The sequence below is a fragment of the Odontomachus brunneus genome, unplaced genomic scaffold, assembly GCF_010583005.1.
Source record: "Odontomachus brunneus isolate Ranch 3 - 2012 unplaced genomic scaffold, Obru_v1 Obru_scaffold_088, whole genome shotgun sequence".
NCBI lineage: Eukaryota > Metazoa > Arthropoda > Insecta > Hymenoptera > Formicidae > Odontomachus > Odontomachus brunneus.
Genome location: NW_022639538.1, coordinates 763,526 through 790,543, shown reverse-complemented (window position 1 = coordinate 790,543; position 27,018 = coordinate 763,526). Strand labels below are relative to the sequence as shown.

General features: G+C 42.9%; 2 protein-coding genes across 4 annotated transcripts in view; one reads left to right on the top strand and one right to left on the bottom strand.

Annotated features, from left to right (window-relative positions):
* Positions 1-7,638, bottom strand: part of LOC116848061 (RNA binding protein fox-1 homolog 2-like) — a gene marked incomplete at its 5' end in the record, with an annotated part of 462,314 nt that extends 454,676 nt beyond the window's left edge. Inside the window, one exon of the mRNA XM_032823807.1 lies at positions 7,499-7,638. Coding sequence (XP_032679698.1) covers positions 7,499-7,638 — 140 coding nt within the window. The remainder of the gene's footprint in view (positions 1-7,498) is intronic.
* A 385-nt stretch (positions 7,639-8,023) lies between these two features.
* The window catches only part of LOC116848062, a 27,436-nt gene continuing 8,441 nt past the window's right edge, over positions 8,024-27,018 (top strand). Inside the window, exons 1-2 of one of the 3 annotated variants that reach the window (XM_032823810.1) lie at positions 8,024-8,522; positions 26,400-26,597. In XM_032823810.1, coding sequence (XP_032679701.1) covers positions 26,472-26,597 — 126 coding nt within the window. In that variant the 5' untranslated portion in view covers positions 8,024-8,522; positions 26,400-26,471. Of the gene's footprint in view, positions 8,523-26,384; positions 26,598-27,018 lie in introns of all 3 variants that reach the window. The other 2 variants (XM_032823809.1, XM_032823808.1) reach the window with 2 other exon arrangements.

Sequence of the window (27,018 nt, the reverse complement as noted above, 5' to 3'; positions counted from 1 at the left end):
TTTTTGCCCCCCCCCCCCCCTCCAGTTCGGGCAAGGGCGAAAAATTCATTCCCGTCGAAACCCCGTCGAATAATGCAGGAACGCGCGCGAATATCGATATTGAATTATTACGGTATTTTTCTCTCCATCCGTGATATCCTCCTCGTGCGCGCGCGAAAAATCGCGTCGGCAATTTATTAATAACGAACATCATAGAACGGCATATTATCTCAGCGAATGCGTCGCGACGCGGGGTGAGGCGAGACGAGGCGAGATGAGGTGAGGTGAGGTGAGACGAAGCGGGGCCGCGCTCCATTTTCCGATGAAAAACATGACTCGAATACTGATTACATGTCCATGCGATTAGCAGAGCGCGACTGTGATTACTATTATTGTTCGTCATGCAACGAAACGAAAGCAGAGTACTGTTTCGTGATGTTGAAAACACACGAGATCCGCAACAAACGAATTTCCAGTGATATGCAGGTGCGCCTGTGAACATATGTGTGGTCGTGTGCGTGTGCGCGCGCGTATTTGTGTATCCTTTTGACTGGAGACCGATCGAAATTACGGTAATACGGCCAAAAGCGCGGTCAGTGATTTTCCAAAGTTTAATTTATCGTAGCTCGCTGATGTCGAGTATAATTTTTTAACGGCCGGCCGTGCACGGGGAAAAATACGGGGATGTGCAAGAATAAAGAGAGATATGTTTTTCTTTACAACGATAAACTCGAGTGAGCTCGAGATTTGCTAATGTCGCCTCGCGCGCGCTTTCACTTGCGATCTTTCGCCAAAAAAAAAAAAAAAAACAGAAACTCTGCTCACGCGCACACAAGTTTCATCGAACCCGCCGCGTCTCCTCTACAAACGAAAAGGCCGTCGAAAAATTAAACAAACGGATGAAATTACAGGAATTTAATTAAACTGGTATTTTTCGAACTCCGCTTTCGAAATCGAAATACCGGCGCGCCATGGCAGAATGCAGACACCTTCCCTACGCTCCGGCTTTAACGGTGACGTCAGCGATAGAACCGAAATCGGATAATGCAAATAGCGCGAGCGCGCGCGCTCGGTCGCAGATAAGACGGAGGTAGCTACCGGAGGCCCGATGGCCAGACATGCACGACATTAGCGAGCAGTCCTTCAGAAATCCGGTCGAACGTGATCCGGCGCGACAACAAAAGGAGCGACCGCGCCAGTCAATCAACTTCTTGCGCGACGATCGCAGAATCATCCCGCGAGTCGCAAACCCAGAACCGACTCTCTTTCTGCCATTTCGCGAACTCACGCAGCGTGATTTCAACAAACGGATCTCGCCGATTGAGAGCGCACACGGAAAAGAGAAGAAAACAGGCAACCCAGGATGGAAAATATATGGGAAACGCGAAACTGAGAAAGCAAATATCTAAGGAATATTTATTCGCGGTGGCTAATAATAATATACTCACTCTTGTACTGATATATATATATATATATATATATATATATACTTTCACTTTGAGAAAAAATTTCTTTCCAAGGAGATGTATTTTTCTATGAAACACATCACCGCCCTGTTTCTCTACTTACTTACGATTGTTTATTTTATAACTTATGTTATATATTGTAATGACAATATATTACATTCATACAGATACAAATGGTACAATTATATATTTTTTATATTATTATTTTATGTTTTATTTTATATTATATATTTTTATATTAATAATATTATACATTCCTTAATAAAAGGCATAAATAGAGTAAGAGTATTAATAAAATAATTAAATATATTTATTAATAAAGATATTTTTTATTTCTCAGATTTTATTTCTCTCAGCGTGTGAGAAAAATATTTGGAGAATAAGAAGACATATGTTTTCCTAAGATCGTTATTTTTTATGAAAACAACTGTTTATCCTACAAAATATTTTAAATTTATGTAAATATGTGATTAGTGCTCAACAAATATTTTTCAGATATTTCTTCCCTTTCAGTGGAGGAGGAAGGTACACGACGTTCTCCGTACCGTGAAAAAAAAGACGAAAACATATTCGGCGAACCGAATGATCTCACGAGCGTCTTCCAATTGGCTCGATAAAACGTAATCGCGACGACGATGGCATTTGACACGCGTTGCCATCTAATCCGCAGCTATTAGAGCCGATCGAGCCATATTCCGGCGTCTCTCTCTCCCCACACGTTCCGAGAATGTTATGCAAGTCTTCTCCCGGGATTTCGCGTAATCGTGTTTTCGCCGAATTAACGGCAGGAAGTGTGATGCACCGACGACGAAGTGTGAATAAAGTCCACGTCGTGAGAGCTTGTGTGCGAGGATATATCAGAATGCGAGAGATAAGAGGCAGTGCGGTGTATGACATCACCGATACCCGGTCAGATAAGAAGGAGCCACTAAATGGACGTTAGAATAGAACGAACGAGTGTGTACTCGCGTGTCGATGTGCATGGAAGAGCACGGCGGAGAAACTCACGTTCAAACATTATATTGCCCGATAAAAACACGAAACACAAGCAGGGGGAGGATAGGAATCGTTCTGATAATGCATATAACGGCAACTCCCGCTACGTGCAAGTCGCGCACCGATATTTATGCTTTGTTCCGCGAACTTCACTCGTATTTCACCATGTCTTGACCTCAATGTTCACTCGCACGGGGTTCAAGTATAGTAATGCCCGAATCTCGATGTAGAAAGCCCGCGGCTCGGGAGTTACACGTTATGCACGCTGTTTTCGCGATTAGATTGGATATCGCGCGTGAAACTCGTTTCCTCTCCTCCGGAGAAATAATTATATGATTGAGAGTTGAGATGTACTGTATGTATAAACTTACGCTTATGTATAATAATACTTATGTATAATAATACTTGTTTAAGTTTACGAGAGATATAATAAACTCAGGAGAGATAAATAACACTTGCTCGAATGCGTTTTCCTGCGTGCAGCGAGTGCAATGAACGTTAAGGTTTCGCACGGAAGCCTTTGATATCGACGTCGAGGCAGGACCCGGATAAGAGAGAATCGCGAGTTGCGATCACCGGCAGGCTCGGACGCGGGAAAGGACGGCCGGGATGGTTTATTCGCGTACAGCCGCGTACATAATCGCGAGCGGCGTTGCGTCGTCGCGTTTGTATGCAAATGGACCTTCGCGCGCTGCGCGCCCGATTTATTCCGCGCTCCTAAACGTCCATGTCGTGAAATATGCGCGCCGCATACGCCGTGAACGTTGCAAAGTGCATTTCCGAGCGGACGCTTCGCGCTCGACGGGTGTATAAATAAATTTCGCCAAGCTCGTTTACTCGCTCTCGGTTTACGCGAAACGCGGCCGACCTGCATGAGGCCGATGGAGAGCGTCGGTGGGAACGACTGCCGAAATCCATACCCGCTCAGACGTTGATGCGCCTCCGTCGAGAGCGAAGGACGATAGACGGCGCTCAAAATAGCGACGCCCAAAACGACGCGTCACGTGGCCCGATCGAAGGCTCATTCATTGACAACCGCGACGTTCAGTCGTGAAAATCTTGGTGCATGTCGTGGATAATAAATTGATTCGTTACTAACGAATTGACAGCTCTCATGTCGAGTCGATTCCGAATACGTAGCCCTCTAATACGAGTCTCTTGCCGCGTCCTCAAGGAAAATGGTCCGAAAGACTGGGAAACCTACCCAACGCGTGCGTTGACGCTGTCAAACATTATTATCCTCTCAACACTTGATTGAAATATTCTATCACTTGCCTAAGATATTTTTTATTTCAATTGTATTCTTTAGAGAGCGCGTATATATAGAATTGATCCGAGAGAGTCACAGTTTCAACAGATAGCGTCATGCGAACGAAGACAAGTATCAGCTGGCAGGTCCTTGTGAACGACGAAGATCCATCCTTAAAGGAGCTTAAGCCAATTTTTTGCGACGTCTCTTTTGAAATAAGGGCTCTTGGGCCATTTTTCTCGAAAACGGTTAGAGGCTCAGATTAGCGAGTCATATATCTGGAATCGACTCGACGTGAGCTTCAATCGTATGTCAATAAAAATTGATCAAGAAATCGAAAAAGCTCGGGAAGGCCGCGTGGACTCCAAAATCCTCTTGCATTATCTTACAAATTGTTGTAGCAAATATTGTGATAAAGCGCGACAGATCGACTGCATTTTACATCAAGAGAAAGAGAGAGAGATTTTTTTGAAAGGACTTTTGTTATCTACGAAACGGGAAATGCCGGCTTTTATTTCCGCGCGACAGCTTATTTCTGGAAATTGCGCTCGCACAGTGCGAGCGTGCAGGCGGTTGCGCTCACATCGAAATTGATCTATCCGATTTACTTGATTTCCGATAAATTCGAAATTCTGTAAAACCCGGATTATACGCCGAATGCCGGCTAATCTCGACACGCCGTGATTATTTATGCGACGTTGTCATGACGACGATTTATCAGACTGAAATACCGCCAGATATCCAAAAAGCTCAGTAACGTATATCGGGAGGCCCTTTAAAATCGTTTACTCGTCGATTTAATCGAGATAGCCGAAAATACAACTGCCTTTTTCAGTCGCACGTCGTACGATCCGTTTTTTGAGCATCGTTTTCGGAAGACTCCGCTGAATCTGTCTACATCACTTTGACACAACGCCGCGAAATATCATTATGGCTACTGTGTTGTACTCGCGTCGTTGATCTTTCAAGTGCAGAGTATCGTCAGAGATCTCCGAGACAAAGACAGAGACACAGACCATGTTTACATTCTTTTAGAGGAAGCGGAAAACAAGAACAGAATTTTTTTCCATCTCGTAATCGCCAGTATTTCTCAGTGTTTAAAAAATGTTTGTACTTAAAAAAATGTTTAAGGCGATCTTCCGACTCCTCCCTCCCAAAAAAATGATAAAGTGACTTGCGTTTTATACACTGAGAGAAAAAGTTTGGTTAATTTAATAAAATACCAGAATGGATTGTTGGAAAATTCGCAGTAATCAATCGACGTAAAATCTAGCTTTCAGTAATACGAGAAGATTGCGGTCTGATTCTAGCACAACGCGTTAAGAAAACGGAGCGCAAACGAGAATCGTATAGCTGACGCTTAACTTTAAAACTCGATTCCAAGTCCCAGTTAATACTACGATCGCGTTTAACTGAAATAGTCAAACAAGGCGGGATTCAAGCTGAAGATAAGTGATACGTCTCCGCGTGAAAAGCTGAATTCCGAGCTTGCGTTCCATACACTGCGGGAAAAAGTTGGGCTAATTTAACGGAATGCCAGAGTACCCGCGACAAAGGGTTTACCGCGGTACATGGGACGGCAAAAGAACCCGAGAACAAATGTTTCGTTACTTTCAAGTTGCTACTTTAAGCAACACTTCTGTAACGGAGACATAACTAACTTAACCTAAGTAGACGGGGACAAATGCGATTTGCATCTCAGGCAATGCGTTTGTTAAGGAAACAAATGACGAGAAGTGATTTTCAACGATAACTACTCGATCTGTTTCCCTGACGATCATCAAACAGCAAAACGTGCTTTTGTTCCGATGAATTGTTCCCAATGTGCACCGCGCTGAAGACAATCGGAGGATCAAATGCTTGCGTCACCGAGTAGATATACAGCGTGTCTCGTAACTGGTGGTGCAATCGGGAACGGTTAGTGACTCTACATGAAAAGATAACGAAGGAAACCTAGAATAAAATTTTTATTAAGCCTCATATGAGGCTTCGTTCTCGAGAAAATTCGCGGGGTATATATGTTTCGTTTTATTTTTTGATGTAGAATCACTCCCTTGCCGTTTGTACCACCAGTTACGGGACACCCTGTATATTTGAATTAGTAAACGTTCTTCTTCAAATATCTAAGCTATTTATATAAAATATTATTTTATATAAATCGATTCTCTGATTGTTTCCTGCAGCATATTTGCGTAAAGTCTTATAAGAATTTGTTCAAATCGAGCGCATGAATGCTGTCCAATACGTCAGCATTAGAAAGAAATATCTTACATCATATGTCATTCGTTGACATCTTTTATTACTCAAAAAAAAAACTAAACTTTATAATTGATTAAATATGCAAACGAGAATATGTTACTTGAATACTACAAAACAATTTAGAAAGAGAGAGAGAGAGAGAGAGAGAGAGAGAAAGACAGAGAGTGATTAAATTAATACAAATTGAATTATTTATTAAATATCTCACGACTTAAACTAATTATTAAATATATATATATATATATATATATATATATATATATATAATAAAGTGATAATGAATAATTGAATTAATGAGTAATAATTATGATTAAGTCGCAAAAACTTCGACATAACACGTTGGACAACATCAAAGCGCTTTATTGTACGCGCGAGCGGACTATTTATTTGTAAATATATAAAAACGTTCGACTGCGATCTCAAACCTATTTCATTTTAATAACAGTTTCTCTGATTTAGAGTCGACCGTAATTTCGAGAAAAAAATCGAGAGAAGCTAAAGTTAGAGCAGTTGGGTATTATTATTCGTTACGTTGTAAAAAAAATTTACAGCATTACACGCACATATTAATAGATGGAAATAAAAATTCCCCGAGTAGGTTAAACTGTGGAAATAAAATCCTAATAAAATGATTCACGAGAGGACTTTGTCATTCCCGTGTTCATCCGCGCAAAGGTCAGTTCGCTATCTATTTCTCTGTTTACGACTCGGAAAGAACTTTTCAGAGCGACGGGGTCTTGCAAGGAGCCGTCGACGAAAACAAGATCACGAAACACGCAACATACGCTTACACTCTGTACGTGTATAAACAACACTATGCGACGATTCCGCGAGTAGAGCTGCATAGAAAAAGGGATTTTGTTGCCGATACAAAAGTTCGATCGACCTAACCAAAAATCAATTAAAATTGAATGAACCAAATGTTTGAAACTGCAACAAAAAAATTCCGCTATGTATTTTGCTCTTTTAATGTGTACTCGACACAGATAAAAATACGGTAATGTCGTAAAAATCGTATGTACCGAATATTTCAGTTCCGAATACTAAAATAATTCCTGTAATGTGTACTTGTCTCTTATTATTTTATTTGGACTCAAACTTATCTCTATGGTTCTTTCATCCAAAGTACCGAGATACAAATTCCAAGAACATCAGGTTCGAATGTATTCGAACACGTCTCAACGTAACGGCGATTAGGCCGGAACTCTGTAGCGTGTGCTCGAAAATCTCCGTCGCACCTAAAGGCTCGTCAGCAACTCTACACGAAGCTTGATGTAAGTTGGAGTGAGAAATAAAAATAATTTAGTTCACTTTCTGTCACGTCTGCACTCCAGCTCCGAAAATATGTCTCTCACACTCGCGAAAAATGAATAACTTATTTCTCACTCCAATCCACTTACGCCGAGCTTCAACGTAATTCAGCCACGTAATTCAACAGACGATTCTTCACTGACACGAAGCGTCATACACACACACATGTAAACAGGCCTGAGATCGCTCGGCACGTCCGCTCGCGGAACGTAAACAGAAATCTGAAAAACTCACTCACCACCCGTGTCCGCAGGAGTCGTCCAGCAGCGGCAGCTCCCTTCTCCACTTACACACAGGAGACGTCTTCTCCGCGACTGCCTTCAGGTTCCCCGCGATCCTGGGGTCCGGCCGGGGTCGACAAAGCACTTGGCACACTGATCAAGCACCAACCACTCTCGGTCCTTTGGTCCGTTTACTTTCGTACCGTCGCGCACGCTCGAGAGGAGGCAGCGCGGATGCACCCGCTGGACAACAAACAACAGGCACGCAGCAACAGTGAGATTTAGCAGAACATACTTCACACGACGAAGTGCGGTCGAACAACGAAATAATATGGCGGCGCGGCGCGGGCTCGCTTGGCTCACGGCGATCGCGATCGACACACACACACAAAGAAAACACGAGTGACGTACGTATTGTACGGCTCTCCTCCTTGCAACACGACTGCTATCTACTGCAGGCACCACGTCAATAGCAGCCCCGCGCGCGATCGACGGTACGACGGCGTGGTCACGACGAATTCTCGTACGAGTGACACGGAATCCCGTCCGACTGGCACAGTGGCTCGCGCGATTCTGCCGTCTACGACGCGCCACAGCCGGCGTCGACCTTAAAGGTCGCGCGCGCTTTCTCCCCTCCCCCTCGCGCGCCGCTACTGTCGCCGCCGCGTCGCGCGCGCAACTTCGCGCCGTTCGTCGCGTTACTCGCGTGTTTTTCGTGCGCGTCCTCCCGATCAACAATCCCCGATATATCGCGAAGGGACGACGATCCGTGCACAGTGTCTTCTCGGATTTCTCCTGGGACATACTCGTCGTGCGTTTACTGCGCGATCGCGGCGCTCTGATCGCGACTTTTCCGCGGCGCGATACACACCGATCCCCGCGATGCATCGATTCCTGTGTGACACGTATCGACCCCCGCGATGTATCGATTCCCGCGATATTGTTCGCATTTCTGACAATATGTCGAGGGATCTTTTTATTAAAGTAATTGAGTGTTTACTAAAGTGATCGAGAGGAACGGAGGAAGAAGGAGAGAACGCGGTAAGTACACGAAGAAAATACTGTCACCTCGTGCGAAAATACTGTCGCGCTTTTCGCTTCTTTCGAGTGATATTTCACTTTAAGAAATTTAGAAAGTATTATAGTGAGATAGTGACCTTGTGAACATAATTACTAATACTATTTGTTTTTGTTAGAGCAACAAGAAAGCATAATTGACGCCGAAAATAACTTTGATTTTAATGACATTAATCAATTTTTTTCTCTCAGTGTAACGTATATGTTGACACGATACAAACGATTAGAAAGCGATACAAGCTGAGAAAAAACTATCTAAATAATAAAAAATATTGATTTGCAATGGCTACTCTAATAACATATTTACTTGTACTAACATATATATAGTCTTTTTTTATATAAATTTTATTTTATTTTACTATTTTTCTAGCAGTGCAAGGGAATGTATTATCAGTAAAGTCTATTTTGCTAAAGAACAAAGTAAATTTTGCTAGAAATATAGCGAATTTTTTAATAGCACAAACCTAATCTAAATATAAAAAAATCTATCTTCTTTTTTGGTTAAAATTCTATAGTAAGTTTTATTATAAAATTCCCTTTGTGTGTAGAAAGCGCAGAAAATATGATTAAAGAAACGGACTTTGCTCACTAGACATAGTCGAAGGGGAAAGAGAGTGTGCGATGAAAAGGGTGTGAAGAAAGCTTATGAAATATATTGTAAAAAAAATCACTATGTGGCAGTTCCGTTTGATATGTTCGACGATATCGTATAAAATTCGCTCAAATTTCCTGGCGACCGTAGCGATTTTAAATTTGACGCTTTCACGGAGAAGTGCAAATGTTGGCTTTAATTATACGTTAAACGAAAGCGCGCTCAACGGACGTGTGCTGTTTGAATATTTGTTTACTGTGTTGCAAAGCGCAAATGTTTTTGCAGCGCTTTTAATGACGCGCGCGTAACGGCCGTGCGGATTAAATCTGTATGATTTTACGACGATGTTATCGTATGCGATAATCCTGGGCGGAAAATGTTTAATTTACTTTAATGCGACTCATATTTTCTCGATAAATGTCCAATAGAAATTCGTTAACGTAAAATTATAATATCATATTATTCGGTAGTATTATTATCGGCAGCGCCATAAATATGATCCCTACGTACACGTGTTTGCATATGGATGGACATGTGCGCACACACTACGCAACGATACACCTAATGAAAGATTTCCAACGCGCCAATTATTAAACAAGTGTATAAAAAATATCTCTCGGCGAAGCCGCGTGCAATTTCACTGTATGCACGCGCCGAAGGCCCTTATCATCTCGCGGCTGATACCAGCAAGCGGGAGGCGCGTGCGCGCGCTATCAATCAAACTCCGTATTCGGACAAAAATAGAGGAACGTTGCATCTGCGCTGCGCGCAGGTCAATAAACACTTTTATCATCAATCAAAGCTCGCTCGCACGCTGCAAAACCTAACCGGCTCAGCTACACACGCTTATGCGCGTTCGATTGTGCGAGATTCGGCGTGGACGTCGGCCCCGTGTATTCAATCGACTCAGTTCACACATACGCACGAGAGAAAGAGAGAGAGAGAGAGAGAGAGAGAGAGAGAGGAGGGAAAGAAAGAGATTAGAGTAGAATAGAGTATTTATTCAACTCTGGGATGTTGCATCTCTTGGAGAAGTCAATATTACATAAAGTAACATGAGAGATGGAGAGAGGTAAAGAGAGAGAAAGAAAGAATGAGAAAGGTGAGAAAAGAGAGAGGAGAAAGAGGAGAAATTAAAGTAGAATAGAGTATTTATTCAGCTCTAGGATGTTACATTCCTTGGAGCAGTCAATATTACATAAAGTAACATGAGAGAGAGAGAGAGAGAGAGAGAGAGAGAGAGAGAGAGAGGAGATATTAGAGTACAGTATTTATTCAGCTCTGAAATATTATATTATATCTTGGAACAATTGGTATTACATAAAGTAACATGAGAGAAAGAGAGAGAGAAAAAGAGAGACAGAGACGTCATATTCTTTTAATATGACGCTGCAAATTCGCGTATAACACCGTGAGCGCAGGCGTTTAGCACGTTCTTTTAATTACCGTTTGCAATTCCACGCCGCGGAATCGATGCAGTCGCTTCACGATTTTACGGTCTCCGCGGCACCCAGCTCGCTCGCTCGCTCGTTTCGTTCATCCGTTGGTGCCTCTGCTCGTAGTCGACCGCGCGCGCCGCACGCATTCGTTTGCGAATATTGTTACCCAAAATCAGATTGCAGCGCGCGCCGATATTGTTTTCGATGACGTAGCCCCCGTTCGGCGCGCATAATCATATTCGCGGTGACGCGGAAAACCGCCGCACGCGAACATACAACCCGATGAAATTGGCCTGACTAGGATACGTCAAAATCGATACACCGCGATGCTCCCGTTGTCATACGTGTCGTATGTGTGGGAGCGCGCGTGTGTCTGTGCGTATACAATAAGATTCAATGAACCTTAACATTCACTAGGCTAAAATTCATTGGTCCCTTCAATTATTCCCGTCATGCTCGGACATAATATGATACAGTACGATACGATTTGATGCGATATAATGTATCAAATTGTTAAAATATTAACCGGATAGTCAACGGTCATGATGCGTATCTAGTCTCTATTGGAGCTTAGCACAACGCAGACCAGGATAATGTGCATTTAAACATCGTGAGTATCGTCGCCTTCTATGAATACTCGAATCAAAATTTTAAACCTACTCTTTCGATCCGAACATCTGTATGTTCTGAAGGTATGTTCTGAGTATATTCAATGTTACATTGAATACTCATGGAAAGTGGCAATTTTCTATTTGGTAAAAAATGCCACTTGTAAATTCTGATGAAAAGAGGATCTTTCGATAAAGTCAGTAAGTTAAATAGAATCGAAAAAGATTGATATAGAGTATCAGAGTAAATGTTAAATAGAATATTGAGGTCGGAAATAAGAGCAAAATTTCGATGCAGAATACTCGTTGCATCACAGTCACATCAGACGGTCTTTGCGAACGTAGCAAAAGAAAAGGGATAAAACGACAACAGTTTTGGAGAGAGATATGACGGTTGAGCAGACTACGCTTGATAAGCATGTCGATAAAGGGATGTTTGTGTTTAGTCCTGACGGTGTCAGATATATCGTAACTCTCTGAAACACAGTCACTCTCGAAATGCCTGCCAGAGAGAAGACGAGAATGTTTACGAATGTGAATGCACACACAAAGCGAACGCAATTATCTCGGACTCATACGCGCGCGTGCACACACAAGCGGGGTGTGCGCAGTTTATAAATTATATCATAAAAACCGGAAGCGCGCGCGGGATCATTTTTGCAGGCCACGATTTCGGCCGCCGATAGTAATCGACGCGACTTGAATTTTTCATTTCGAGTTTCACATTCACTCGGCGACGCGGCGCCGTCGAGAGAGAGAGAGAGAGAGAGAAACAGTGTATGTGTGTGTGTGAGTAAGTGAGTGAGAGAGGAGAAAAGAGCTATAGAAAACGAGAGAAAACGTTTCGCACCGCAAACCTCTCCGCGGGGACTGGGACAATACATTAATTAACTCGACAAACGCGATGAATTGCAAAATAATTCTGCTTTTTATTATTACGCAGCACGAACCGCGAGTACAAAATCGCTTGCCTTTTCCGACGATCTCGATTGCAAAAACGCAACGCGCTGCTAACGAAATCTCTTTCTCTTTCTTTCTCCCCCTTCTCTCTCTTTCTTCCGGTCTCGTTCACGAATGCGGGCGAACAGAAAAGCGTCGCGAATTTACTTAAAAACCAGCCGCGACATAATTCACCGCGGCTCGATCGAAACGAGCGTATATATGTAGGTGTGTGAGTGTTTGCTCGGCGCGCCAGCAATGTCGATTGAAAATAACGAGGAAAGTTCGTTTTTTTCCGCCACTTACGTAACTTTCGCTCGGCGAAAACTTTCCCGCGGCCGGCGCGGCGTTTTAATCCTCCGATCGCGCCCGAACGGTCCGCTAATAACCGCATAATTAAAAACGCCGCGGCGCCGAAAGAGGCGCGGCAGGAATAAAATTTATTCGCTTTATATCCGCGCAAACATCGTATTTTGACCGGTTCTCCTGACGCGCGCTTGCTGGAAGCGCGCACGAATGAATAAATACCTCAAAGGAAAGATCGGACGAACTTCTGATGTATCGGGACGATAATAAACTTTATATATATATATATATATATATATATATATATATATATATATATCGCAAGCTGGTCCTTTCGAAAGGAAATCCATACTGCGAGGAACTTTCCCATTTTCCATATTACTGAGCGCAGGCTTCTAGTTTCCCGGATAGCCTGGCTCTCGAGTCGCGAGTACAGGCGACGAGTGATGAAGAGCGGGGATCGCCAAGGGGAAAAAACGTCTCTCTACTAGATGCGAGCTATTTCTACTTGTGCAACATACACGTGGGGGAAAGTTGGGGGAAAGTTATATAGGATGAGTCAATAACTACTGCTACCTTGAATATCTTCGATGCAAAAGATAAAGGCGATCTTGAGATGCTCAAAGTTACTTCTGCCAGAGAAACGACACAACCGCCACGAAAAGCTTCTTTTTTCTACGCAGAATAACTCTTCAAAAGTCTGAAGATCATTTTGCTCCTCGCTTCGAAGATATTCGAGGTAGCAATAGTTATTAACTCACCCTGTACACGTTGAATTATTTAAAATCTTCGCGCGCTGAATTTCCTCTTCGTGACAATTTGATTAACTCCCTCTTTCTCCCTCGCCCTTGCTCGCTCCGCGCTGCCGCGATTCTCTCATTAAATCGTTAAACTAAAATCCCGCTCGACAGATCAATTTACGCGGGTGGGATCGTGTTGCCTATTAACATCTCCGCAACTCGAGTGGTCCCTTTAATTTAGAATCGATCGTACCTTAAGCGCCTATCGAGAATGTCGGGCGTGCAACGCGCAGCACCGTCGTGATTTCGCTCGGTTTGTCCAGTCTGTTGGTTCGCGGACCGCGGGTTGTCGTATATGTAATTGGTTATTACGTGTCGTAAACACTCGCGACACCGTTCAACGTTCCCGTGGCGTGTCCTTACGCGAGCGCGCAGGAACGCGTAGCGCGCATTATAATTCCGTATGCCGTCGCATCGCCCGAACGAGCATCATTTTCGTTGATATCACTTTCTGCCCCGGCGTGTTAGCCACCGGCGCGGGCTGGCTTATACAAAGTCTGACGTGCACCTCATTCCATAATTCATACCCGGTGAATGTCATGCAATGATAAAGTGATATTGTGTTGCAAATTTATATGACACTAGCCCGCCATTGGGCAACGTGTTTAGGTAATGAGATTCACTAAGAGAGGATACACGGTACAATTGACGCGCGGCGTTTCCTATGATAAATACGGGATCTGCGACCTTGGCTGACGATAAATCCACGCGTGTGTAACTTCTCGCCGCGTACACTTTATTGTCAATTAATTTCCCGCGACTGTCGCGAAGTATCGTAGTCGTATGTGTTATATGACAGTGTAAGAAAGGTCGTCACAATCTTGGGAATTTTGGGTTGCGTTCGATATCTCGCAAGAAAATGTTCGAGAAAATTTCTCTTCCGAGAATTATTGAAAAACAAATTTTACTGTTGGTAACTAATTGATAATCAAAGTCGGGATTGTGCCGTAGATTTTTTTTAAGATTATGCCTATATATATATATATATATATATATATATATATATATATATATATATTAGACGTTCAGTATCCCACAGGAAAATTTGTCTTCTGAAGATATCCAGGAAAATTTCTTTCTTGAGATTTTTCGATCGAAAAACAAATTTTACTGTTAGAAACTAATCGAGACTAATCTATGTTAGTAGATTTCAAGACTATGTCTATGCGGATTATTGACTGCGGCATCGATTTGATCAATTTTATACGTTAAAACGCATCGAACAATTTTATTAACTTTGTGCCTTCTGAATAGTGTAATCTCGAGGTAAGTTTCGGGACGACAATAAGTCGACGACACTGTCACGGTGCTGTTTGTAATCGCGATACCAGGATAAATCAGACGCGCGAAATTAGCCGCGACGCTAAAACGCCAAGGCGGCAACGAGAAATAGGGGCGCCTCGGCCTGTCATTCATTCTTTTCCGCGCGTTCCGACGTTCAGCGTCGCTTTTTCACATCGTCTGCCACTCCGCTGCAGAAAGCGCACCGGCGGGCGCAAGCCGCGAACGCAAATCGCAATATATGCGGGCTCCACGACGGCGTAAAATCGCGCGTAACGTCTGCGTAATTTATGCCGCAATATGTACGGGTACGTGCGCCGCGCGTGGCGTTGCCAGGTTATACAGATATACGGGAAATAACGAATACAGCACGAACTCTTGCCTATTCATTCGAATCGCGTCGCGTCGAGCTGCGTCCTGGAAGATATCTCCATTTTCGCGAACGTGGTAATTATTACATATATTTAATGCTCGCCCGCGTCCGACCGCGTTAATACGCAGACTGCCAGACAATTATTTTACACTCGTTCCGTTGCGCCTCGACAAATATTAAATCGCTGCAGAAGCTTGTTATCGCTTGATCTTCGTTAACTGACAATGTTTGCGTCGACGTGTCGTCGCGTCGAACTTAGGAGATTGTGTGCGCGTGCGTGCGTACATTACTCCGGGAGGGAGGGAGGGGGAGGAGTAGGAACGCGACTTACGTGAAAATTATAAATTAGACGCCTGTTTCCAGCCGAGCCGTGATTGCGTAACGACATTCGAGGCGAAATTCATGCGATGTAAGTATACCTAATGGCCGGACACGCGCCCAATCTTGGGTATTTTTATTGTTTTGATCTTTAAATATGTATATCTTTTTTATATAAAATTTGTTTGTTCCAGATAGTTTCTATCGTTCGATTCTGCACATTGCAGATTGCGCTTTCAGGGACGAGAATCGATACGAGAATCGATTTCAATCGTTTGTCTCGGTGTGAACGAGGCGTCGAGTCCTGGAAAAACAAATAGCATGTTTCCCGTGACAACAAACCAACGAAAGCTTAAATGAGCGCAACAATATTATATTTTACTGTTCAAAATAAAAGTAATGTGAAACTTGTGTTTCAGAAGATAGGGTCTTTCCATGTGTGTGTGTGCAAATTTATTCATTATTGAAATGATCGTTGCTTTAATTTTAATTGCCATTTTTTTCTTGTCTAGTTTCTGAGTAATTGATCAAATATTTATTTACCATTTTTTATAGCCTACTTTTTGGCCAATATGTGACCAAGAAATGCTGGCCATTATTTTCCCATCGAATTTCTGAACAATTACTGTCTAACAAGCCAATAAAAACGTTTTTCCTGGAAAGATGTTTTTCCTAGCCAATAAAACGTTTTTCTACTTGAGCATATTTTATATATATATACTTCTACTATACATATACTACACTACAAACTTGCAGTAAGCAGCTGTCAGTACCATAGCACACAATAATTTTTTTTATGTTAAAAGTTTAAATATTCGTATTTGAAAATCAAAACAACAAGAATAGATACGTGTTTGGATATGTTTTTAACTTGTTACTCCAGCGCTGGCACCTCACCTGAGAGATATGTGACTAATTCTTTCTCGAATAACAAGAATGCGCTATTAGATAAGATTGAATTTCTACTTAGTTCTGTTTTTATAAGTTCTGAAACTGATATTTTTGTTAAAAATGCATACAATGCATTTTATGTGTTCTCCCATAACATAATGGAGCTCTCAATATTTTTCTATCTACAAGAAATTTAAATACACGTATCTCACAGATACTGCGCGAGCGCTTTTGTCTGGCTGGAGGCGCGAATCTGGCTGATAGCGCAGAAAAACAAACACGCGAACTTTTAGCGACCTACAGACGCGTTATATAAAAATATAAATAACGACAGTAGAGATCGTTCGGGCGTGACGCCATAAGTTCGTCGCGCGGCAAATTTTATTTGTGTATCGCCGTTCATCGTCGCCGTCGTCTTCCTCGTCGGCGGGGAGACGGCGGTCCTCAAGACTAATTAGATCATACCCGAATAATGTAACGGTGGGAGTCGGGAAATCCGATTTCAACTTAGTCGCCCCTCCCGGCAGCAGATAGTAGAACGGAAACAAGCGGCTCCTTTGATTCTGGTCAGCGGAATTTCAGTACGCGCGCTGCCCTCCTCCTCCACTTCCATATCGATTGCAACGGAAGCCCGCGCGCGCGTCCGTGCGCAGGTCAGTTCGCGTAAGTTCTGCTTTCCCTAATTGTACTTGTTGCACTTGGGGTCAGATGCACGCGGCTCTGGTTTTGGCATCTTCCCAAACCCTTGACAAATGACGCCGTAATACGGAATACGTCATCCCTCCTTCCTATCGCCCTCCCTCCTGCCAAAGGGGCGCAGGGTGGAATTACCGTTACTGAAATCGCCGCGCACACGCGTTTACTTCGCCGTCGTGAAATGTTATGGAAACTTTGGCGCGGTGGATCTGACAAAAAATATGGAAAAATTGAAGAAAAGCGACAATGCAAACGTCTTCGTGATTTTTTTATTTTTTTTTATTACTTTTTTTTATTGTAGGAAATACGTGCGCCGCGCGAATTCGTTTTTCAGAAGCTCACTGAAGCTCGACTAGCTTGTTTAATGAACTGCATACACGCACTCGTCCGAATCGCGAATCGGCCGGGAGTTATGAGCCATTTGCATTCAAAATATACCGCGCGGAGGTATATGAATAAATGACGTGTTTAATTAAAGACTGAATTAACGATCGCCCTAGTGGTCCGTTCTATGCGTGACAACGCGAATTAGAATGAGGTTGCGAAGTTCCGAGTGCGGAGAGCGTGCTTGTACTGACTATTAAGCGTCATTAAGCCATATCGAAGCTGTGTAATTAACGATCCTTACACAGCGCCAACGAAACTACCATTACGCAAATCGCGGTCGGACTCACCCCACTCTCTTTCTCTCTCTCTCTCTCTCTCTCTCTCTCGCTCTCGCTATTTCTCTTTCTGTCTGTCTGACACTAATTAGGAAAACTTCACACTCGCAATTGATCCACGTGCAACAAACACCCACATACACATCGCGACTCCAACTCGGACTCGGCAACGACATGTTGAGTGCTCGAGACGCGCGTTTACTGGATCAAGAGGAAATTAAACGCGACTCGAGACGCAAAGCGTATACATAAATAATGGAATGATCTGCCCATTGTCGAGCAATCGACACAGTACGTGGCGCGGGACTCTCCGTCAGAACGAACTGAAAGAAACCCACCGACCGTCCGATGACGTAACTCGCTTCAGATTCAATTAGGTGCGTCGGGCCTCGGTCTGTTCGCTCGCGTTTTCCTCTCATTGCCGCATTATCGTTTGCTCTTATTGACACGCTCTTCGTCGACACGCATTATTCGCGAGTGTTCGCGAACTATTCGCGCTTATTTGAAAAACGGAGCGATCTGTTGGTCCCGCGCCGATCGACCGTACCTATCATCGGTCGATCCTTATTTGCACGGTCAATAACGAACGTGAGGAAATGTTGCGGCTTTGCACCGCCCCGCATCCCTCGACACTACCAGGATTTGTTCGACCACGCAGTGGCTTCAACCAACGTTCCCTTTTCCCGCGCCTCTCCCTCCGACCATCCCGCGTCGTTTGCCAGGATGCAACGATAAATCAAGAGGGACTGCTCGCCCCCGCGTATCGCTCCGTTCGAGTCAGCACCGGCCTTCCGCGGGCCGCAGAGAAATCCCCGCGCAGGGGTAGATCCGATAGACAAAATTTCGCGGCACGCAATTCCGCTTACGGCGGAATGCAAACCTCGCGCTGCGCGCGCGGCCTTCCATTTCCTGTACGGCGGGCCTAAACGCCGGCGATAACGCGGTCAAGGACCTCCCCTCTGGTAAATTGAGTTTGAATTAGCAATTATATATACACGCGCGCTCTTGCGGGGATGAATGAATATAATTGCGAGCTTTGTGCACCGCGACGCGATCGTGGACGGACACGTTTGACAGGTAGTTTTCGATGCAACAAGATATCACGCTGCTGCGTCGGATAAGAAGGAAATAAAACGTGAAAGTTATGATTTATAAATTAAAAAGAGCAAAGGCGACCACCCACTACGTCCTGAAATGCATCGCAAGAAAGATTCTTTAAGTCTAATGGGAGTACATTCGGGGAACGTGAAGTCTGAAATGCAATTTGCGGGGCCGGAAGGAATGCTTCCCTTTCCACACACGCCACTCACCGCTTCAGTCGTGATAATTCGGTTGGGCATCAATGGAAGAAAAGAAGAAAAGACATCAATATATAGTTCGAACTTTCCTTTCATTGATTCCCAACCGAATCGTTACGTCTGAAGAGGAATAGTGTGTCCTTCCGGCCCCGCAAGTTGTATTTCATATTTCATGTTTCTCGAATGTACATAAATATACATAAATTGCGGTTGAACATGCAAGACTTCTTTTTATTTTTTTTTTACAAAATTGACGTTATTTTCAAACGAATTCTGTAATAAAACTATTTACAGTCGAGCTGCGTTACGCTCCAGAATTCGGCGAGAGCTTTAATTAAAACAAATAAAGAGGATAATGTTTTCCGATGGTGCGTTCCCGGGAGGATAACGTTTCGCTGCTCTTTTTCGCCGTGTGAATCGCATCAAAATGTTACCTACGTAAGAACAAAGGACTCGTAAGACTACCCAGGTAACTCGAGCGCGAGCACTGACCCGACCCGAACAAGTCTCTTAATCGTCGCGATTAGATTAGCCGTCCTGCCATCTGTTACTTAATTACGCTGCAATTAAATCAACTTCCACTACTACATTCTACCACCGGGATTATCCGGACTGCTACTGGACTCTGCTGCTGCTGTCAAAGGCATTGGCAACGTAGCGCAACGTTCAAGCGACGTGGCGCGGGGAGAGACAGAGAGAGAGAGAGAGAACGAGAGAGACCGATCGCGCGGAGAGGATAAGTTCAGCGGTGTTTAACTCTCACTGCATTTAGCGCCACGTAAATATGTCAGTTCGCGTCAAATTGTCAGGAAAGAAAGTGGCACGACCGGATTTACATGTGAGCCAAGCGGACTTTGTGGCAGCTCGCGAGAAGCTACGCGCTGGCAATTCACTTTCGACTCACGCGAGTACAAAGTGATTCACTTAGTTACAACATGATTCCTCCACGAAATACATGCTGTTATGGCAATTTCATAATTTCAGTTTCAATTTAGTTGCAAAGTGATTCCTCCGCAAAACATATATATCGTTATGAAAGTTTTGCAATTATTCCACTCTCTAAAGTACAATCAGTGTATTCCTCATTGAAATACTTACTGATGTTATTCAGTTATAAGTATAGTACGATATAGTAGCAATTAGTAAATATCTCGCTGAAAAAATCAGTTAATAGTAGCTGCTGTTCCTATTATTGATGCATCTTGCACTGAGAAAAAATACTTGTAGGAAATGTATTTGTAGGATATAAAATTAATTTCTGTGGAATAAAGTTTATTTTTGTGGAATGAAATTGATTTGTGTGTAGGATAAAGTTTATTCCAAAAAAATAAATAAATTTAATATATCCCACAAGTAAATTTACAAATATCTTTTCTCAGTGTATATAATGAATATGTGTGTTACAAAGTTTTGCAGTGCAATCTTAATTGCACTGGTCAAGATCAGCGAGATATCAGATGAAGCAGTGGAGTGCTCTCAATGAAAATTAGTGGAATATTGACTGATTATCAGTGAAATAATCTTTTCGTTGATTCAATCCGAAACGTTTTCACTGATTGACCTTAAGAGAGCAGCGTACTCGTTACTTCTCAAGAGAAGCAAAGAGAGAGAGAGAAAAGAAATGTTCGCAACTTATATGCCACGATAAATTTAAATTTGCCGCTAAAGCGTGGCTTCCTAGAAGCATAATATTGCTGTAGCATCGCAGTTTATGCGTGTCAAACACACCATGAATGACGTCGTAATGCGCGTATTCCAAGTACTTCGTAAATAGGGCATCGGTTACCAGCGCGCTCGAGAAAGAACCGCTCATCGTCGTCGCCATGTCCGTCGCTGCGACGGTTTGCCCCGAGTGTCTTGTGCCTCTCGCGGCAATTAATATCTCGTAGTGAGATATACGTACTAATTGCACGGCGTTTGGCTCTCTATCGTCGGAACACGACGGCGTATTGCGCATCGCGGCGCCTGCTCCGCCACGCCAACAGAGTGAGACGTACGACAAAGGATTCCCGTATTTTGTGATCGTCCCTCTGTATTTCATTGTTTCTTATCATGATGTCCTAACTATGAAATACGTCACCCGGGAGAACCGCACCCGCTTATTCTCTCTCTCTCTCTCTCTCTCTCTCTCTCTCTCTCTCTAGCCCTCTCACCCTCTATCTCGTAGCTGGAGGAGGACTGTGTATATGCGAGGACGTTAATTACGTTTGTACCGACAAGGCGCAATTCGCTGTGCCGAGACGACGTTTCCCATATATTCCATTTAAGTAGAAATTAATATTGCGCGTATATGCAACACGTTATTACTGCACGAGAGAAAAAAGAGCACAAAGCGTCTGTTAACGGTGGAAATTAGCGGCGGAAGGGAAATTCTGGCGAACAACTTTCGGACTCTCCTCCGAAAAGGCATGTGAACCTTCTATCAAACTGGAAAATTATTTTTCCGAGCAAACGCAACGGGGATCTTCACTTCCTGGCAGGGGAGAGTGTGATAAATCGAATCGAGAATCGGAATCTTTGTTCGATACTCGGCACGCGGCAACGAGGAAGGCAAATTTGATGCCTGATGTGTGTGTGCGCGCGCGTGTGTGTGTTGCGTGTGTGCTTAACGGTTTAATTATAAATTTCAATCGAGCGAGGAAAGGTAATTACGACGAGGCGAAAAAAGATATATATATATATATATATATATATATATATATATATATATATATATATGTATGTATGTATGTATGTATGTATGTATATGTAGCCTGCATCTCCCGCAGGCTCAACACCTGCGTAATTATAGCTGCCCGGCCAAATCGATGCGATAATTATTTTGCGGGCAAGCAGCAGGAAAATATCAGTCAAGCGGCCCGTGTTAGATTAATAAACAAAAAGTATAGTATAATTAGCAGTAATATCCGAGTTATAACTTTTGAAAATATACATTACACGGCGGATTAATGTGACTGAGCAGATTTAAATGAGTAATTTATGTAAAATGCATGCGCGACCGCTTGAACTCGCGTAATTAAAATGCCCTCGGTTTTCCCCGTTTCTCGAAGCGACGTCGATGCGTTATTTCCTTAGCGCGGCACTCCTACGGGATAATGGCGCACGTTCATCGAGAAAACATTCTCGCGCAGAAATTTGCAGTAGAGAAATCTGCAGTACAAGCGCGACCGTATCAATTCGTATCGCGGGCCGCGAATTTTAATCATTGGACGACTTTTATATCATTGGGCAATTGGCAATTTATATGTTTCAAATTAGTTTCCGCCTTCCCTTTCCACTACTCTGCCTAAATATAGCGTCTCGCGTAATGAAATCAATTCCGTTAAATTGTATGCTACAGCGCACGGCGATGCAATTTGAAAAGGTCGCCGTCGGATAATTGAACTGTTTTCCTCAAATCTCCAGTGCAGAGTCGCAATCGCGTTACTCGTGTCGAATCGCTCGATGTTAAGACCGTGACGTTTCACGGTGAGCTGAATTTTCCGAAAATTAAGAAAATCTTTGTCTCTCAACCAGAGGAAGAGAAAATTATTAAGCTTATTATTAAGCGCCCCAGATACGCTGTCCTCAAGCGACTATCTATCTGCATTATATAACACAAGTAAAGTACTTTATATCTAATATAATAAAAATTAAAATATAGTTTAAGAAAAGAACATAACATAGGAGAGGCCGAGTCAAATTGATTTAAAGTCATGTCAGTTAAGTATTTAATTTATTCTAAGAAAAGCAGTGAATGAAAAATTGCAAAATATCCTCTTTAAATAATTGAATTTAAATCATGGTTATCAAGTTATGAAGGAACAAACAAATAAACACATAAAAACTATAAAGCTTTCTTTTTGAGGTTGATAAAAAACATTTTACGATTCTTTACTTTTCCACTGTTTCTCTCACAATAAATACATAAACGAAAAACATAGTCGACGTGAACCTTGAGCTAACTTAGAATTTGGCCCGCTTAGAATTTCTCTAGCCCAGAGTCAAGACAAAGCGTGATGATTCCTGATTAGTCTGCATCCTGTCCGCCATTTTTTGACGTGAGTGGGAGTGAGGAAGAGATTCTGGTGGAGGAGTGAGAGAGAAGCTCTGAAACTGAAATGATGAAGCACGCTCCAGTTTCTTTTTTTACTCTCTTGCTCCCTATAAATGGCGGACGGTGTCCAAACTCTGGCTTGAGGAACTCTGGTCTCGCCTATGTAACATCAAATTTAGAACACTCTGCATAAACCTTAGCAACTGAGAAATACATAGAATAAGTATAAATACTCTCTCCATGTAATCGTAAGATCACAGAGATCGTAAGAGAGAGAGAGAACTATTCGCTTCGCGAAAACAGGAGTACGTCACTTTGTAATACAGGATAATACCGAGTACCACTTCAGAGCGCAATGAAATTTTATCCCGAGACTTTTAACACAGAGGCGCTTACGGGCTCTCTTCAAAGTTCATGAGGTCACGCCCTTTTGCCTATCGAGCGATTCGCTCGTTTCTGTCTCTCTCTCACTTTTCTGTCTCTCTCTCTTTCGGTTTGCGGAGAAGCAAATTAAACTCGAAATCGTCGGAGAGCGTAATTGGATTGACGATTAATAAACCACGAGAGATGATCACATGCGCGCGTAGCGGCTACGAAGCCGCAGAAGAATACGGCCAGATTATTAACGCTTTTTTTTTTCAATTAGATAACGTGTGGAGTTCACACATAGGGCGAGCTAGTCACGCTCTAGTGGGAGAGAGAGATGCGATATATTTCTTCACATCTCTGATACGGATTGCCCGAGGGATGAGAGGGAGAGAGAAAGAGAGATGAGAGGGGGTGAGAGAAGGAGGGAGGGAGGAAGGAGGACGGAGACGAGCGATCGCCGGAATGCTGCATCACGCCGTGGGACAACGAGGAACATATCGGGGCCGGGTTGGAACTGTTGCTAATCGCCGCCGAAATCTCGAATTAATGGCACGAAAGCTGCGCGCGGAATTCGGAATTGGTGGCGCGCGCGACGCGCCTAACCCGGCAAAAACGTCGTCTCGTCTGTCCACCCGTCCGTCTGTTCCCGTTCGTTCGCCCGTTTGCGTGTACATATTCCCAAAACGATAAATGCTGCCGCGCTTTGGTGCATACGCCTCGATACATTTTATGCAAATATCGCAGCTGCGCCGCTATGTGGAGTTATCGGTGAATTCACGCGTGTCTATTCACTCTGCGAATCGTAACGGCGGCACTCGTATAGCGTGGACTTTGATTCGTACGGAGTGGACTCGGCCGTTTTGCAAAATCGTTTCGTCCGTTCGTCTGTGTGCGCGAACGTTGTTTACTTAATGAATGATCGCCCGGCCTCGCGGCACATTAATTAAAAGGGACCGATGTTGTTCAAACATCGCCGATTCCATTATTTCGCAATTTAGCAGGACTATCGATTTGTAATATTGTTGTTTAATGAAATAAAAAAGTCGCGCGCGCGCACGTGTGTGTGTATATATGTGACATCACACATAATGGCATAAATTATTGTATTATACGCGTTGCGTATAACACAATGTGATTACGATGTGCAAATACATATTACTCGAGTCTGAAGCAGGGATGGGATTTCGAGGACGAAGCCGCGTCGAAAAATATATGACAATTGTTATGTACATAGAAAGAAGTCACGTACATGTGCACATGTACGTAACTTCTCTCTACCCCGAGAAAAAAATATTTAAAAATTAATAAATATTTATTAGATGAGTACCATTAACATATTTACTTAAATCAAAATTCTCTTTAATTAAATCGAGTATTGTTTACTTAAATAAGTTCTAGGTATTTTTTTCTCAGTATATGTGCATGTCAATTGTCATTTATATTTATCGGCGCGGTTTGGTCCTCGAGATTCCATTTCTGGTTTAAAGATTCTCGCGGCGGGTGCGAGAAGAGAACCGCGGTTATTCTTGCAAATATATGATATAAGTAGAAGAAATATAAGTAGAACTTCCACATACTTTAATTAAAATCAGGAGAATGAATTTTTTAAGCAGTCTGAAAGTGGAAAGATTAATAAACTGGGAATTAAGACTCTCGCATGTTATTTCTCTTCTTTCGAAAAGTAAGATATTACGGCCATTAATCCTCGGGAATTCCGGTTGCGCGAGCTGCATTAGGCGCTCCTTGTTTCCCGGCCGTTCCTCCGCGCGCGCGGACGGTTTTCTTGCGGAAAATTTTGCCAAATTGTAAATTATGAAATGAAGTTCCGCGCGTCGGCGTCCTTCGCGCGACATCGTCGTACACGGATCTAAGTTTGTCGCTTAAGTTCTCCGACAGACGCCAAGAGGAAAACTTATTGGAGAAAAGAAAGGAAAATCTATTACTTCTCCCTGAAATCGCATTCTGATCGTACACGGAGAGAATGTGATAGTTTTCTCCCGTACAAGTTCTTTTCAGTTTTACTACACTGAAGAAAAATGTTTGGTATTTGTAACTATAATCACATAGAGAAAATAATGACTATAAATTATGGTCTTGAAAACCGTTTATTCACTAAATTCTACTACTATTAATGATAATGAATCATGTATGCATATCACCACAATCATTTTTGTGTTAGGACAAATAAAAAATGGAGCCCAAAATAAGTATAATCTCAATTAATATTTTTTTCTTTCAGTATATATTTCCATACTGAGAACAAATATCAAAGAAATAAAAAATATTTATTCAGTGGACACACATTGATAACATATTAACTTGTATTAATATAAAATATTTTTCAAGTATAAATGTACATTTTCTTAAAATCGTAGCTTCTTACGCAAGCATTTGTTCTATTTAAATAAAAGAATTTAGATTTTATTAAATATATTATTAATACCCACCGAATGAATATTTTGTTTTCTTTTAGATATTTTCACTTTCAGTGTAATAATGCAGGAATAAAATGTCAATAAGGTCTATTTTGCTAAGGAACAAATTTGATTAAGAACTTAGCGAAATTTTTATAATTGCGCATTTCAGTTCCCAAAATATAAGTAGCGTATATGAAAAATGGAAAGATAACACATTGCTGCAGAATGTCGATTTCTTGGTCACAAAATTCTACGGTATAATTTTCATCAAAAAATTCTCTTCGTGTATTCAAGTTATGTGGATATAAATTGCGCCGACAAAATTACCGAGGCTCGTACAAATATATATCAATATCTAACCGAAAATCTAAAGTTTTTCTCATCAAGTTATGGTCAATGATTTCCACAATTTTGACATAAAGGGATTATCATCTACGAATGCTATCAGTTGCCCAGACTTCAAGCTGCGGCTCTTTAATGCTATATGAAAATCTCGTTTTCACATTAGAGTCCCTCGAGATTTAAAATGGAGCTTTAGAATGCGCGAACGAAGGTAGCGAGTATCTCGGGATAATTTCGCGTTCCTCGCTTGGGGGCAAAATTAAAATCAAAGACTGGGATTCGACGCGGTCCATCGCAGGATCGCAAGAAGGACGCGCGGAAAAAGGAGGCAGACGCGATTTATGACGGCGGGATTCTCTCGAGCTCGCCCGCGCATGAAATACGTTTGACAATTACACGTCTCGGGAGTATCCGACGGCCCTCGGAGTCCAGCACGGCGTCGTTAATTCGGTCCAAAAGTTTCTTATTTTCCAGCGCGAAACTCGCCGGCGGTGGCGAGCAAACGGAGCGCCATCCCCTGCTATTGATCGTCGCCGGCTCTTCAACATGGCGCCGGGGGTGGCGTTCGCGCTCAGCCTGATCCTCGTCGTCGGTCACCTGCAGGAAGGGCCAGGCTCCCTCGCGAAGACCTTCACATTCCCCGAGTACCCGTACAAGGAGACCACCAAGAATGTAAGTCGGCCGTACCCGAGTCCGTTGAATTCGTTCCTGCGAGTGGTGCCGCGTGCTCAACGTCCGATACAGGTTATGGCCGAGCAATCCCCATTCGTGTGCGGGCTGACACTTTTACGACGCCGGGGACCGGTGTGTGACGATAATCCGACTACTTGACGCTTCTTCGTCCTTCGTGCCGGCCGGCCGGTTAATGGCATCCTCTTCGAGTTATCGTGTTCGGATAAATGTGGATCACTGGGGATCGGCGAGAGAGAGAGAGAGAGAGAGAGAGAGAACATCGTTCTCGCATGGTTGTCTCGCTTCGCGCGTGAAATCGATGATTCGATCGCGGGTGATTGGAGTTTGCATAAAACATATATATATATATATATATATATATATATATATATATATATATATATATATATATATATATATA